Genomic DNA, 16,956 nt, shown 5'->3' on the forward strand with positions numbered 1-16,956 from the left:
CCAGATACATCGTGATGCCTTAAATTTTTGTGCCTCTTGGGAATGACTATCAATCACAAATGTAGGAATCATATATTTCTCTACTAAATAATCACACGTGTATTACAAATATTTTTAATGAAATCTCTGTAAATTTTCCCAAAAATGGTTTGATTTGGACACTGCCCCATCAGTTCTCCATCAATTCTTTCAGCTCTGCTTTTTACTCACCATACGAAGGTGGCAAACACTTGTTGAACTAGAAAGAAGTCCTGATTATGCATGTGTAACTTGGGACAATGATGTACAGAACAGGAGATTTTATTTAGTAATAAAATAAAACTGAGACATACAGTAAAGTAATCTCTGGTTTCATGCATACGTCCATACTCATGCTCTCTCCCTCGAAACTTTGTAAACTATATCTAAACCATCAATGCACTATTCAGAGTCTGGTTTCTAATCTATATAAACTGATGAAACTCTGAAGTAACTGCAACTCTAAATAAAAAATTAAAACCTATAGGTTTAATGGAGTCAGAGGGCTACTGTTGCTGTCAAACCACTCAACAAAAATCTGAACCCCTTCCTGAAGCAGTCACATGGTACAGCCAGCAGCAAAGCTTTGTTTGTAATCATTTTGACTCCTCCCCCAAATGAAGCCTTGATGTGCACTTTGCGGAAATGCCGCCTCCCTTACGCCACAAGTGCTTCGTAGCCTTGGCACATTTCATAACATCACTAATTTTTAGCCTGTACATTGACTTCATTGTTTCTCAGCTCAGTGTGTTGCTGTTAGCTACAGCTGTATCACTCACATCACCTGACTGTTAATGGGGTATGTCTCTGCAAGCAGAATGAATCCCAGCTTGGCTGTTTCTAATATTTAGCTAAGACATGCTTTTATATTTTCTTGGGGCTGTGTGCCACAAAGGCTTCAGATCCTGTGTGGCCACAACACTCTTCAGGCTATGTTCTGGAACATCCTGGTAGATCCTGCTGTTCTGTCCTCTTGTAGAACAGCCTGACTGTCTCTGTTCTTGGACCCCTTCTGTTTAACCTTTACATGCTTCCTTTAGGACAAATTTGACAGAACTGTAAGGTTGATTATCAGAGCTATGCAGATGACACACAACTATATCTATCACTGAACCCAGATGACCATGGTCCCATTGAGGTGTTGTGTGACTGTTTAGAAAAAGTAAACTGCTGGATGAGTGAAAACTTCCTTCAACTAAACCATGACAAGACGGAGGTGATTGTCTTTGGTAACAAGGAAAAGAGGACTGCTGTCAGCAATTATCTTGAGTCTCGATCTTTAAAAGCTAAAGACCAAGTCAAAAACCTTGGTGTTCTGATTGACTCAGATCTTACATTCAGCAGTCAGATCAAATCTATCACAAAAACAGCCTTCTACCACCTAAAGAACATCTCCAGAGTGAAAGGTTTAATGGCTCAGAAAGATCAGGAGAAACTGGTCCATGCTTTTATCTCCAGCAGACTGGACTATTGTAATGGTCTTCTGACAGGAATCCCCCAAAAGAGCATCAAACAGCTACAGCTGGTTCAGAACGCTGCAGCTCGGGTCTTAACCAGAACAAAGAGGTCAGAGCACATTACTCCAGTTTTAAAGTCTTTACACTGGCTCCCAGTCAGCCTCAGAATAGACTTTAAAGTTCTGCTGCTGGTGTATAAATCTGTGAATGGGTTTGGTCCAGAATACATCAGTGACATGTTGGTCAGGTATGAACCCAGCAGGTCTCTCAGATCTATGGACACAGGTCAGATAGTGGAGCCCAGAGCTCACAGTAAACATGGTGATGCTGCTTTTAGTTGTTATGCTGCAAAGAAGTGGAACAAACTGCCAGCGGAGCTGAAGTCAGCATCCAATGTGAACATTTTTAAATCAAAGTTAAAGGCACTTTTTTTCTCTACTGCATATGATTGAGAGAGAGATTTTTTGTCATGTTGTTGATGTAATGATGATTTTACTGATGATTTTAATTGATTTTACTGATGATTTTAATTGTTCTTATTGATTTAAATGTTCTTATTGATTTTAAACAATTGAATGTTTTATCATGTAAAGCACATTGAGTTGCCTTGAGTATGAAATGCGCTATATAAATAAATTTGCCTTGCCTTGCCTTGCCTTTATAGACTGTGGTTGCCTTCCCCAAAACTTGATGCTACTTGTTTTACAAAGGTTAGTTCTAACTTTGGTTCTTTATTTTCAGGGTCATGGGTCTCCATGTGAAACCAACTATTGCACTGGTAGTGGCTTTCACCTAACAATGCCAAGTCAAAGTCGTCTTTGAGGTGTCCTGGGGGGTATTTCAAAGTGTTCTCAGTAGAGCTAGGCTTATGGTTTAAACCTGGTTCAGCTAAGCCGTCTGTGACCATGCTGGCTTTTACCATTTCATCAAACTCTTCTCAGCTTGAAGCTCCCCAGCTGAGCGGAGCCAGCTGACAGTGTTTAGCTTAAGTACACGTCCTCATAAGACCCACAAGATTGATCACAGATTTAATAATTAGAGAGTGACGACACATGCGCTGCAGTAGATTATTGATAATATTGCGATGGTGAGATAAAACCATCAACTAACCGGGCCATCGATGAGTGTCGGGAGCCAGATAGCAAAATAATAGGTGACACGTAGGAGGTAGCAGCGCACCTTTGGATGAGAGATCATCCGTGCTCAGCAGAGCTAAGAGGGAGAGGAGGAAAAAAGCTTTCGAGACAGAAAATGGCGATACGTACGAGAGTTGACGTTCCAAGCAGCACACACTCGACCAGAGCATGGAACTCATGGATAGTGTGGCGATGGTGAGATAAAACCATCAAAAAAAACAGGGAAGTTGCATGTGTACAGACTGACGGGGGAGAAACTTGGAGGAACGCCAAAATACAGTAAGAAATCCATTCAACTCTGACATAGATAGCAAAATAATAATAATTTTGCCATCAAAAGCCCAGTCTCAGTGTTTTTTTGTTTGTTTATATATATATATATATATATAAAGAAACAATGTTCAGAAGTTGTCACTAAAGCAAAAAAAAAAAGCTTTAAAGTCACTGACAAGTTTTTTTTTTTTTTTTTTTTTAGAAAAAGGCTTTTTGTCAGCTTTTAGCTCTGAAACTGAAGATTTGTGTAAAACTTGCTCTCATCAACGGCTGATTACAAAAGAACAAAACGAGCCAGAAACAAATTCTTTTATTTAAAGAAAGTAGAGGGTTCGATCCTTCAGAATCAGGTGTCAGATTTCAGATAGTCATTGAAGAAAATATTCTGTGGGTCTTTAAAATCAGTCAAAATGCTCAAAAACGTGCTTCTGCAGCTTACGCCAAGCCTGCTGCTTTAACCTTGGCTTATGGATACTTGGTTGGCCGCTTTCAGGTGCATTTACCCTGTCAAACTTTAAGTTTGATTTTCAGTATTATTCAGATGAGTAGGATAAAATGTATTGAAAATAAAGACTGACGTGTCTTAATTGTTCCAGTTGCCCAATTATTCTGTAGCGTCAAATAAAGTTGAAATCAAGCCTAGTCAAGTCACTATTACTTTATTTGAAGACGAAACTGAGGTGAAATGGACGCAGCACAGATCGTGAGTACCAACCATTACCATTTATTTGACAGATATGGAAGCTGGAATATACTCTGAACAAATATTAAACTTGTAATTAGAAATGAATGTTCTAAGCATGTTTACCACATCCTGCTGAGATAATTACTGTTGAAAGGGCGGAGGCAATAAAATCTTCCTATATAAAGCTCACCACTGCAGTCGCAAAGGCATCTGCTTTGTGGACGAGAAGCTTCTTGTCTTCACAGTAGCAAAGATGAAGTGGGAGGTGGTGTGGTTGAGCCTCTTCTCTTTGTCTCTCATTCAATTCTTTGACGTTCAAGCCCAAAAATGTATGAATCTAATTGCATAATTATTTTTCTTACCATTTCTTAAATGCATTAATTTGCTATTGCTCTTCATTATTGTTTTTTATGTTTTTCTTCTCAAGCTACAAACCATGTTGGCCGTATCTGCAGCACATGGGGCAGAGAGCATTTCAAGACCTTTGATGGTGATTTCTACCAGTTTCCTGGTGCCTGCGAGTACAACCTTGTCTCCGACTGCAAAACAGATTTCAAGGAATTCTCGGTGCACATAAAGAGGACCAACGACAGTGGAAACCCTACAATCAGTTATGTTGTGGTCACCATTAACAAACTCGCTGTCCGTCTGAGCAAGAGCCAAATCACCGTCAATGACAATCCGTAAGTTCAAAGAATTATATACTAAATTCAAACTGTGCTGAGTTGTTTGTGCTTAAAGAGCAAAAAACTAATAAAGAATCTTGTTTTTATTTTTAGTGTCTCAACACCGTACCTAAAGGCAGGTGTACAGGTGGAAAACAATGCAGACTACGTGAAAGTGGCAGCCATAGTGGGAATCACTGTCATGTGGAATAGTGAAGATGCCGTCATGGTAAATTTGTTTCAAGTGTGGTGAAGGTTAGGGATCGACCGATATGGGTTTTTTAGGGCCGATGCCGATACCAATTTTTTTTTCCATCAGCCTTAGCCGTTGACCAATACGGACTGCCAATTTTCTTGAGCCGATATTTGGAGCCAATACCACTTTTTTATTTACTGATACAATTTTAATGAAATTAACAAAGGTGAGATAGAACGACATCAAGTAAAAAATATTTAACAAATAATAAAAACAGGTGATATATATTTTATTAACAGGATTATTGAGTATAAAGATATGTAAATATAGTATTAAACACAAAAAGAAACCATGAATAATAGTCCATTCCAAGACAACCCCAGAACATAAATTAACAGAGGAAAATAACGCGCTTAATACGCATCCGACATCATGTTACAAAACTGTTCAAGTTTCTGTTCTAAGTTGCATCAACATTAACAGAAATAAATATTCAAACAAGTAGTAAACTGCTTCTCAAAGTTAAAAACTTCTCAGCGCAGCGCTGAGTGAGAAGCAGAGAGCGAGGTAAAGAAACACACACACACGCCAAACCTCCAGCAGCTGCTCGTTAACTTAAAGTGCGACACAACACGTGGAACCACGAAACCAGTTACACAGTTAAAAAACGCTGTAAAAGTTTAAAACCTGCCTGGAATTGAAGAGCTTACTTCACGCTCTGCTAGTGAGGGGAGGGGCTCTGCACTCTGTCTGCAGCAGCGCGCATCGGCCGATGCCGATACACGTAAAACACGCAAAAATCGGTCGAATAAATCGGCCGGCCGATGAATCGGTCGATCACTAGTGAAGGTTTTACATTTCAAAACAGCATGCTAAAAGCAGTGGCCAATAATAATGAAACCTGATTTTAATTCTTCAAAAATAAGCAACACACCCCAGCTTATCTTACATAGCAATACTTTATTTAAATATTTGATTTTGGTAATCGTTAACTGACCTAAAGGTTATGTTAGCCAAGCTTTGACTTGTTCGCCCACCAATAAGGACTATAAGCTGTGATCAGAAGGACTAGTTTATCTTACTGATAATGATGTGGACTGTGGGAAGAAGCTTACAGTAAGTGCTGATAAAAACTACTGTGCTTACGAACTACCAAATACCATGAGAAAGACCATCAGAGATAAGTTCATATCCACACAATCTTCAAGCTACAATGGAGCATATCTACACACCTTTCACTCAACTATTGAAAATATCTCTGAAGCATTTTCTCCATCAGTATTGCTGTTCTGCAACAAATTGTTTTTTTGTTTTTTTTTTCCTGTATTTGTAGGTAGAACTTGATAATGACTATAAGAGACGCACTTGTGGACTCTGTGGAAACTTTGATGGTGTACCTGGAAATGACTTTATTCTTAACGGTTTGTCATTCACTTTAATTTTACATTTGTGCTATTTCCCTTTTGGTATTTCTAATTTACTCTAAAATTAATGGTTGCAGGTCGCCAAATTAATTCTGTTGAGTTTGGTAATAAACAGAAGGTCCGTCTGCCAAATGATCAGTGTGAAGACCTATTTGAGGGTGATGATGAGTCCCAGCCAGAGCAATCCATTCTGTCTTGCAAGTATATTGTGAGTATTCTCTGCATTTGGGTTTAGTCATACAGATGAGTGGTGAATGTCAAATCTTCAGTCCATTATTTTCATTTTTTGTGTCCTTAAAGAAAACCATTTGTGACAAGCTACGAGCAGCTTCATGGAGTTCCTGCTTATCAGTAGTAAAAGCAGAGCCATACTACACGGCCTGTACACAGGATGTGTGTGGCTGTGAAGACAATCCCAATGACTTCTGTTTCTGCAGCACTCTGTCTGAGTTTTCTCGAGTGTGTTCCCATGCAGGAGGAGATCCTCCCAGCTGGAGGAGTGCTGACTTCTGTGGTAATCAACTTTAAAATCCACTCTTTATTATTTATTGATCCTTATTTCTATATTTTGATTGGATTGTGCACATTAGATATATTATACTTATAGTTTCACCGAACACAAAGTTAGTCTGTAATAATTCTGTGCCGCTGTCTTTTAAAAACTAGGATTTCCTATCTGTCTTTACAGATAAAAAGTGTCCGTATAACATGGTCTATAATGAAAGTGGTTCCCCCTGTTTGGATACCTGTTCAAATCAGGATACCAGTTCATTATGTGAGGAACACAAAATGGATGGCTGCTTCTGCCCCTCTGGTTAGTGTGCTTTGCATTACAAAAGTCAAAACTATTTCATACCATTCTTCTACTTTGAGTACATTCTTTGCTTAGAACAAGTACATTTAAACCCATAATTTTCACCAGGAACTGTGTTTGATGACATCTCAAAGAGGGGTTGCATTCCTCAGTCTGAATGTCAGTGCAAACACAACAAAATCTATGAATCTGGTGAAATTTACCGACAGGACAGAGAGGAATGGTACGTCTCAACATGATTTTCTTTAGAATTTTATTCTGGTGTCTGTTTACTTACACTGACTATTATCTTCTTCTAGTACTTGTCTTGAAGGTAGTTGGGAATGTAGGAGTCTTGAAACACCAGAAACCTGTGCTATTGAAGATGGTTCACATGTTACCACCTTTGATGGGAAAACCTTTGCCTTCCATGGCAGCTGTTACTACACTCTGGCCAAAGTGGAGAGCAAGGTGAATGAATCCATTTCATGCATATCTTTTTTTTCATGCTATCGTATGTCATCTCAAGCTTTTTATTAACACGTGTGAGTCCAATCACAAATTTATTGGTAGATTGAGAAAAAATAAATCTGACTCAGCACTTTCAACACAAATGCACAAATGTCTGCTAATGCCTTTGCAATTATGCATTAATTATTGCATGTTCTAGCCTGAGTCTGTGACATGTACCCATTAAACATCATATGGCTTAAACATGGAAAATGTGGATTTACAAGCTAACTTTTTACACCCGTTGGTGCACTGTAATCTCTGATGTGATCAATCAAAAATGTATTTTTTGTTGATTCCCAAGTGTCCCCTAACGTGATCTCAAATGCTGCTCTTTTGCCCTGCCAACTGTGTCCCTTCATGCTTCATGGTTTATGCAAATTTGTGTGTTTTAGGGTGACGGAAGTCCAAATTTTATAATCAGAGCACAGTTGAGTCCTTGTGCGAGCCAAGACGTCGACACATGTTTAAAGACAGTAAAGCTCCAGCTGAATAATGACAAAAACAATGTACGTTATATTATACAGAAGAACTGAAACCCAGTCTTTCAAAATCACTAACGTTTGTTTTTTTTAAATTTAGGTTATCAAATTTAATTCTGATGGCACAGTCAATCAAAATTCACAGACCATCACCTTACCATACCGCACAGGTGAGTCAGAGAGGAAACAACAGACTTACATTAGCATCAAAGTAGTCCCAAAACACTTTACACTCACACTCAACTAATGAGTTGGAGCTGCAAAGAAAGGTGCTAATCTTTCAAAAGGTTTCCAATTTTTACTGCTGCTACTGGTAAGTCGTCTTCATTTAGTTTTGTTTGGTTTTTATCAACTCACAGGTGACATCAGCATATTCCGAGCCTCATCCTTCCACATTATGCTTCAGGCCACATTTGGGCTCCAGATTCAGATCCAGCATGTTCCCATCATGCAGGTCTATGTAAAACTGGATCAGAGCTATACGGGAAAGACGAGTGGTAAGACTATTGTTGATATTGAAATGCAACAGTCTAAATTAAAATGTAAAGCATTTCAGAGTGTGCCAAGTAACAGCATTACAATGAGCATTTAATGAAAATGAAATTATTATTATTTTAGTGCCTTGGTACAGTCTATGTAATTTCATTCTTCAGGTTTATGTGGGAATTACAACAGAAAAATGTCTGATGACATAAAGACTCGCCAGGGCATCGTGGATGGAACTGCAACCACTTTTATTGACTCATGGAAGGCTGATGCTCTGTGTTCGGACGCTAAGGAAACACTAGATGACCCCTGTTCATTCAGTGTGGAAAATGGTAACCAACCATTAAGTTCTTGTTTGTGACTCAGTGCTTATAATCTGGTATTACACTTTTAAAACAATATTACAAATTTAAATGAATATTTTTTTTCATGTTATTTCAGAGCAATATGCTAAATATTGGTGCGCTGTTTTACTCAGTAAGAACAGTACGTTCACGCCGTGCCATTTGGTGGTAGATCCTGATATTTATTACAAGGTACAACAACCCTTCTTGTTGACATTTTACTGACTTTGATGGCGCTGTAGATTTCTGTAAAAGTGTGCTCTCTCTTGCAGAGATGTATCTATTCCAGCTGTAACTGTGAGAAGAGTGAGGCCTGCCTGTGTGGAGTTTTCTCCTCATATGCACGAACTTGTGCATCGAAGGGGGTGATGTTGTCAGACTGGAAAGAGAATGTGTGCGGTAAGTGTCTGTTTTCTTGAATTAACATAAAACACCTTAAAGGAAAATGTCCATTGTAGAATAACTCCCTTCCTTTTATCCATGTAACAGATAAATACATGAAGAGTTGCCGTGCTTCCCAGGTCTTCTCTTTCAACAATCAGAGATGCCAATTTACTTGTAAATCATTGGCTTTAAAAAAACAGAGTTGCCTCTCTGACTTCTCTCCAGTTGATGGTTGCAACTGTGCTGAGGGTTCTTATTTAGATGACAATCAAATTTGCGTCCCTGTGTCCAAATGTCCCTGTTATAATGACAATGTGTTCATTAAGGCTGGGAAGTCCATCAACATTAAAAATGAGCGCTGGTGAGTCAATTTCAGGCCAAAGCTGCAATGATTACATAAAATGAAACCTGCAATAGAACATTGTACATAACATTTTTTTTTTTTCAGTGTGTGCTCCAATGGTGTTCTTCGCTGCCAACCTTTGACTCCTCAACCAACCAGTCAGTTCTTTTTCTGTTATTATTTTCACATGTTTTGGGCTCTTTCAGCATTGTGTTTATTGTGTCTATTACAGCATGTGTTGCTCCAAAAGTCTTCTTCAACTGCTCCTCTGCTGCAGCAGATGAGCTGGAACAGCAGTGCACTCGAACTTGTTCAAATCTGGACAATGAGGATTGTGTAAGAGTTGTTTGCAGCTGTTAATCCCATTTTGTGGTTTACTTTTTCTCAAAATGTATCGATGATACATCCGACTTCTATCTTTGTAGGACTCTACAGATTGTGAATCTGGTTGTCGCTGTCCTGAAGGACTCCTCGAGGATGGGAAAGGCTCTTGTGTGCAAGAAAAAGAATGTCCTTGTAAACACAACAACCGCCTTTATGCAAACGGAGCACAAATACCCAAAGACTGCAACACATGGTATGTTTATGATGCGTGAAAATTCAAGTTAATAAGCTATACTGGCCTTTCTCAAACTGGTGTCTAAAGCTAAAGGTTGGAAATATCAGAAATACAACAGTTTTCATTATAAGACTGTGGCATTACTTTAATTGCTTCATAACTATGCAATATGTGCTGTTCCATTTGGATAAACATTTAGCTCCAAACCATAAAAATGATACATAATTTTTGGGCAGTGGAAAAGTGAAAAGGTTTAGAGTCTTACTTGTTTGCTGTCATTGTTTCCATTTACTTTTAGCACAGCTTCTGCTAAATATTCCATCTTTCTATGACCAGTTAATTGTATCATTCATTTAGGATGATTTCTGTCAATTCTAAAATTCTATCTAACTTATTTAGCACCTGCAACAGTGGAAATTGGAACTGCACAGAAAAACAATGTCCAGCAACCTGCATTATTTATGGAAGTGGTCATTACACCACATTTGATCAACAAACTTACACATTCCAAGGAAATTGTGCTTACACCGCTGTCAAGGTAAGTGACTCTCGGACATGTATGTAAATCCAATTGGATTTTAGGAACCCTTTTAATTCCCCAAAGTTTAAGTAATAACTGCTGCTCACAGAGTGGACATTCTAAAGCACTGTTAATTTTAGTTTTGCTAATGCATGTGTTTCTTTGTGAGAGATTAGTAAGAATTGGATTGTTGCCCCACACTAATCCCAATATCCTATTCCGTTTTTATACTTTTACTGCACTCAGTATGTTCTGGTTTATGAAAAATGACACATGACTAATATGCAAAAGTACCTCTTTTCAGAACAAATGTGGCACTAAAACCCAAGCAGGAAACTTTGGAGTCGTCACTGAAAATGTTCCATGTGGGTCAACAGGAACCACATGCTCCAAATCTGTCAGAGTTCATTTAGGGGTAAGCAAGCCGAAATAGACCAAGGAAGAATATATGTTGTTACTGGTAACTGTATTTTTTTGTTTCAATTATCTTCCTCTTCTTCTTGTAAAATATTTTTATCAAATTACAGCGAAACGAAATCAAACTATTTAAGGGTAAATATCAAGAGCAGGACCTGGGCAGTGGTGCTGAAATTGAATATAAAATAAGGAGGGTCGGCTTATATCTGCTCATTGAATCCACCATCGGCCTGGCCGTTGTATGGGATCGCAGAACAACAGTGAGAATCCTACTGGAGCCAAAGTACATGGTACGTCACAGGAACACTAAAGAGAGTAATATACTACAAATAAATATAGTTACTTTTTAAACACCCTATTGAAGAAATCTTTTTTTTGGTTATCTATTCATACGCCAACTACTTGATGATTCTGGATGATAAAATTTCATATTTAGTCATTCATTTAAAAAAAAAGTTGTTAGGAAGAAAGCAAAAATCAAAAAAAAGATAAAATATCTTCTAACATTAACAATAACACAGAATTAAATAACCATTGGCTTTTGTTCCAACAGGGAGAGGTCTGTGGTCTCTGTGGGAATTATGACGGTAATGGACAGAATGACTTCACCACTCAGCGCCTCCTGGTGGTGAGCAGCCCTTTAGATTTTGGAAACAGCTGGAAAAAGTCCAGCACCTGCCCAGATGCAGAGAATGTTGACGACCCATGTGAGGCATCACCTAATAGACATCAATGGGCAAAAATGATGTGCAGCATCATAACTGGAAACACATTCAAAGACTGCCAAAAAACGGTAAAAAGAGTGTTTAGTAGTGTTTTAAAATTCAAGCTAACAATATAATTGATGCAAGTAAAAGTTTTGGATTATTATTCATGCACTACACAGGTAGATCCACAGCCATTTTATGAAAACTGTTTGAAAGACTCATGTGCCTGTGATGGTGGAGGAGACTGTGAGTGTTTCTGTGCAGCAGTGGCTACTTATGCTCAGGCTTGTAGTGAAGCTGGTGTCTGCATTGCATGGAGAACGCCAGACATCTGTCGTAAGTTAACAATTTTTTACTCATGCTGAAATAACTGGGCTCTCTATCATGTATTTGATGGGCATTAGACATAATACTATTTTTAATATTTAGAAAGTATTTAAGAAGTTAGACTAACAGTTTTCTTCTTTCTAAGTAGCATTACTTCTTCAGTTAATTGTGCATCATAGAAAACACTTCAGACAGCTGGAATGGTAACAGCAGAGTGCAATATTTATCTTTATTTCCCTATATATATATATATATGTGTGTGTAATCTGATTTAAAAATGTATATATATATAATCTGATTAAAAATTACATTACATTCAAATTTACATTACATTCATATTTTGTGTTTATTGATTTATCTCCAAATAAAAATAATCAGTAGAATCCTATAAGAGTCATACTTTATCAATTGGTATGAAAGTCCTTAACTCATTCAGTGCCAGTCATTTTCCAAATTTCTACCCACTCAGTGCCAGCTGTTTTAGAGCATTTTGACTCATTTTTAGAGATCCACCGAATATTTTGTACTATGACGATCTGAATTCTGTAATCAGCAGTTGAATAGAGGCAAGTTTCACACAAATCACCAGTTTGTGACAAAATAGCTGAGAAAAACAGCTTTTTTTGAAAAAATTATTAGTGACAGTGACTTTTTTTTTTGCTTTAGGGACATCTCAACATTGGTTTCCTTCTATAAAACTACAAAAACAACACTGAGACCAGGCTTTTGATGGCAAAATTATTATTTTGCTATCTAGGTCAGAGTTGAATGGATTTCTGACTGTATTTTGACAGTCCCCCGTTAGTTCCCACACACGCAACTTCCTCCTCATCCCGGACATGCCGAGTGTGAGCGCTTGTCCATTTTTTTTTTTTTTTATCACACTGTCTCCAAGCAACCCCAGTGGAAAAACACAATTCACATCTATACACTTGAATCGCACTCCACGTTACTAAACTAATTCACGTCTATAGACATGAATGGCACTCAAAGAATTAAGTGAATTTGTCAACACTGGTCCCAAAGTTATTAATTGTCTTAACTAATGGAAAAAATATATTATTCCTGAGGATGACCTTGGTAGGATTTAAAAATGTATGTGGTGTGTGTATATTTATATATATATATATATATATATATATATATATATACACATTTTTTTTCTTTTTTAAGTTAGAAAAGAAAAATACAGAATAACAATCATTTATTTCCTCACAGCTGTTTTTTGTGACTACTATAACCACCGAAATGGATGCGAATGGCATTACAACCCTTGTCACACTCCTTGTTTTAAAACTTGTTCAAACCCAGAAGGAGTTTGTATTAACCCCATTCCAAAGTTGGAAGGTCAGAGATCATCAGTATTAAAAAATGTTGCAAATTTCCTCCACTTTAATGAATTTTCTAATAAAAAAATAATTTAATGTTATCTGATCTGATCATTACAGGCTGTTTTCCTGTATGCCCAGAGGATAAACCTATTTTGGATGAAAGAAACCACACATGCGTGAAATACTGTGCGCCATATACAACAGTAACTCCAGAGGTTTCTACCACAAGCCAAGCTGTAACTACTGTTACATACCCACCATTAATAACCACCACAGTAGCAACAACAACAATCTCGACAAAACAGACATCCCCAGGTGTTGCAACAACAGTACAAACCACACCTTCTGTTAAAAGAGGTCCCACTCCATCAAAGGGACCCACTCCATCAACAGGACCCACTCCTTCAACAGTCACTGCATCAACAACCGTTCCAACTGGACCTACAGCTAGTACTGAAACACAAAAAACTGTATCTACAACAAAGGTATCTGTTTCAACTAGCGTACCAACAGGATCTTCGACAGGAACCCCACCATCATCAACATTACCAGTGAAAAAAGCAACTACAACCACAATTTCTACAACACTGCCTCCAGGAGTAACAACTACAGTGCAAACCACACCTTCTGTTAAAACAGGTACCACAACATCACAAGCAACCTCTGGAGTATCAAAAAGCACTCCATCAACAGGACCCACTCCTTCAACAGTCACTGCATCAACAACCGTTCCAACTGGACCTACAGCTAGTACTGAAACACAAAAAACTGTATCTACAACAAAGGTATCTGTTTCAACTAGCGTACCAACAGGATCTTCGACAGGAACCACACCATCAACAACATTACCAGTGAAAAAAGCAACTACAACCACAATTTCTACAACACTGCCTACAGGAGTAACAACTACAGTGCAAACAACACCTTCTGTTAAAACAGGTACCACAACATCACAAGCAACCTCTGGAGTATCAAAAAGCACTCCATCAACAGGACCCACTCCTTCAACAGTCACTGCATCAACAACCGTTCCAACTGGACCTACAGCTAGTACTGAAACACAAAAAACTGTATCTACAACAAAGGTATCTGTTTCAACTAGCATACCAACAGGATCTTCGACAGGAACCCCACCATCATCAACATTACCAGTGAAAAAAGCAACTACAACCACAATTTCTACAACACTGCCTCCAAGTGTAACACCTACAGTGCAAACCACACCTTCTGTTAAAACAGGTACCACAACATCACAAGCAACCTCTGGAGTATCAAAAAGCACTCCATCAACAGGACCCACTCCTTCAACAGTCACTGCATCAACAACCGTTCCAACTGGACCTACAGCTAGTACTGAAACACAAAAAACTGTATCTACAACAAAGGTATCTGTTTCAACTAGCGTACCAACAGGATCTTCGACAGGAACCACACCATCAACAACATTACCAGTGAAAAAAGCAACTACAACCACAATTTCTACAACACTGCCTCCAGGAGTAACAACTACAGTGCAAACAACACCTTCTGTTAAAACAGGTACCACAACATCACAAGCAACCTCTGGAGTATCAAAAAGCACTCCATCAACAGGACCCACTCCTTCAACAGTCACTGCATCAACAACCGTTCCAACTGGACCTACAGCTAGAACTGAAACACAAAAAACTGTATCTACAACGAAGGTATCTGTTTCAACTAGCGTACCAACAGGATCTTCGACAGGAACCCCACCATCATCAACATTACCAGTGGAAAAAACAACTACAACCACAAGTTCTACGACACTGCCTCCAGGAGTAACAACTACAGTGCAAACCACACCTTCTGTTAAAACAGGTACCACAACATCACAAGCAACTTCTGGAGTATCAAAAAGCACTCCATCAACAGGACCCACTCCTTCAACAGTCACTGCATCAACAACCGTTCCAACTGGACCTACAGCTAGTACTGAAACACAAAAAACTGTATCTACAACAAAGGTATCTGTTTCAACTAGCGTACCAACAGGATCTTCGACAGGAACCCCACCATCATCAACATTACCAGTGAAAAAAGCAACTACAACCACAATTTCTACAACACTGCCTCCAGGAGTAACACCTACAGTGCAAACCACACCTTCTGTTAAAACAGGTACCACAACATCACAAGCAACCTCTGGAGTATCAAAAAGCACTCCATCAACAGGACCCACTCCTTCAACAGTCACTGCATCAACAAACGTTCCAACTGGACCTACAGCTAGTACTGAAACACAAAAAACTGTATCTACAACAAAGGTATCTGTTTCAACTAGCGTACCAACAGGATCTTCTACAGGAACCCCACCATCATCAACATTACCAGTGGAAAAAAACAACTACAACCACAAGTTCTACGACACTGCCTCCAGGAGTAACAACTACAGTGCAAACCACACCTTCTGTTAAAACAGGTACCACAACATCACAAGCAACCTCTGGAGTATCAAAAAGCACTCCATCAACAGGACCCACTCCTTCAACAGTCACTGCATCAACAACCGTTCCAACTGGACCTACAGCTAGTACTGAAACACAAAAAACTGTATCTACAACAAAGGTATCTGTTTCAACTAGCGTACCAACAGGATCTTCGACAGGAACCCCACCATCATCAACATTACCAGTGAAAAAAGCAACTACAACCACAATTTCTACAACACTGCCTCCAGGAGTAACAACTACAGTGCAAACCACACCTTCTGTTAAAACAGGTACCACAACATCACAAGCAACCTCTGGAGTATCAAAAAGCACTCCATCAACAGGACCCACTCCTTCAACAGTCACTGCATCAACAACCGTTCCAACTGGACCTACAGCTAGTACTGAAACACAAAAAACTGTATCTACAACAAAGGTATCTGTTTCAACTAGCGTACCAACAGGATCTTCGACAGGAACCCCACCATCATCAACAATACCAGTGGAAAAAGCAACTACAACCACAATTTCTACAACACTGCCTCCAGGAGTAACACCTACAGTGCAAACCACACCTTCTGTTAAAACAGGTACCACAACATCACAAGCAACCTCTGGAGTATCAAAAAGCACTCCATCAACAGGACCCACTCCTTCAACAGTCACTGCATCAACAACCGTTCCAACTGGACCTACAGCTAGTACTGAAACACAAAAAACTGTATCTACAACAAAGGTATCTGTTTCAACTAGCGTACCAACAGGATCTTCTACAGGAACCCCACCATCATCAACATTACCAGTGAAAAAAGCAACTACAACCACAATTTCTACAACACTGCCTCCAGGAGTAACAACTACAGTGCAAACCACACCTTCTGTTAAAACAGGTACCACAACATCACAAGCAACTTCTGGAGTATCAAAAAGCACTCCATCAACAGGACCCACTCCTTCAACAGTCACTGCATCAACAACCGTTCCAACTGGACCTACAGCTAGTACTGAAACACAAAAAACTGTATCTACAACAAAGGTATCTGTTTCAACTAGCGTACCAACAGGATCTTCGACAGGAACCCCACCATCATCAACATTACCAGTGAAAAAAGCAACTACAACCACAATTTCTACAACACTGCCTCCAGGAGTAACAACTACAGTGCAAACCACACCTTCTGTTAAAACAGGTACCACAACATCACAAGCAACCTCTGGAGTATCAAAAAGCACTCCATCAACAGGACCCACTCCTTCAACAGTCACTGCATCAACAACCGTTCCAACTGGACCTACAGCTAGTACTGAAACACAAAAAACTGTATCTACAACAAAGGTATCTGTTTCAACTAGCGTACCAACAGGATCTTCGACAGGAACCCCACCATCATCAACATTACCAGTGAAAAAAGCAACTACAACCACAATTTCTACAACACTGCCTCCAGG

At 39.0% G+C, this 16,956-nt stretch overlaps 1 protein-coding gene across 1 annotated transcript; it reads left to right on the forward strand.

The window, feature by feature from the left end:
• Positions 1 to 3,802: 3,802 nt before the first annotated feature.
• LOC114464277 (mucin-2-like) lies at positions 3,803 to 15,641 on the forward strand. Its single transcript, XM_028448322.1, has 23 exons — positions 3,803 to 3,898; positions 3,997 to 4,252; positions 4,349 to 4,463; positions 5,764 to 5,851; positions 5,932 to 6,062; positions 6,155 to 6,368; positions 6,543 to 6,668; positions 6,777 to 6,891; positions 6,968 to 7,106; positions 7,553 to 7,666; positions 7,740 to 7,809; positions 7,999 to 8,136; positions 8,293 to 8,457; positions 8,567 to 8,661; positions 8,742 to 8,868; positions 8,959 to 9,214; positions 10,155 to 10,293; positions 10,580 to 10,690; positions 10,803 to 10,982; positions 11,246 to 11,485; positions 11,579 to 11,735; positions 12,945 to 13,073; positions 13,388 to 15,641. The coding sequence occupies exons 1-23, from the start codon at positions 3,823 to 3,825 to the stop codon at positions 15,490 to 15,492; spliced, it is 5,286 nt and encodes a 1,761-aa protein (XP_028304123.1). The 5' UTR covers positions 3,803 to 3,822; the 3' UTR covers positions 15,493 to 15,641.
• Positions 15,642 to 16,956: the final 1,315 nt, after the last annotated feature.

This window comes from Gouania willdenowi, chromosome 6 (assembly GCF_900634775.1).
Source record: "Gouania willdenowi chromosome 6, fGouWil2.1, whole genome shotgun sequence".
NCBI lineage: Eukaryota > Metazoa > Chordata > Actinopteri > Blenniiformes > Gobiesocidae > Gouania > Gouania willdenowi.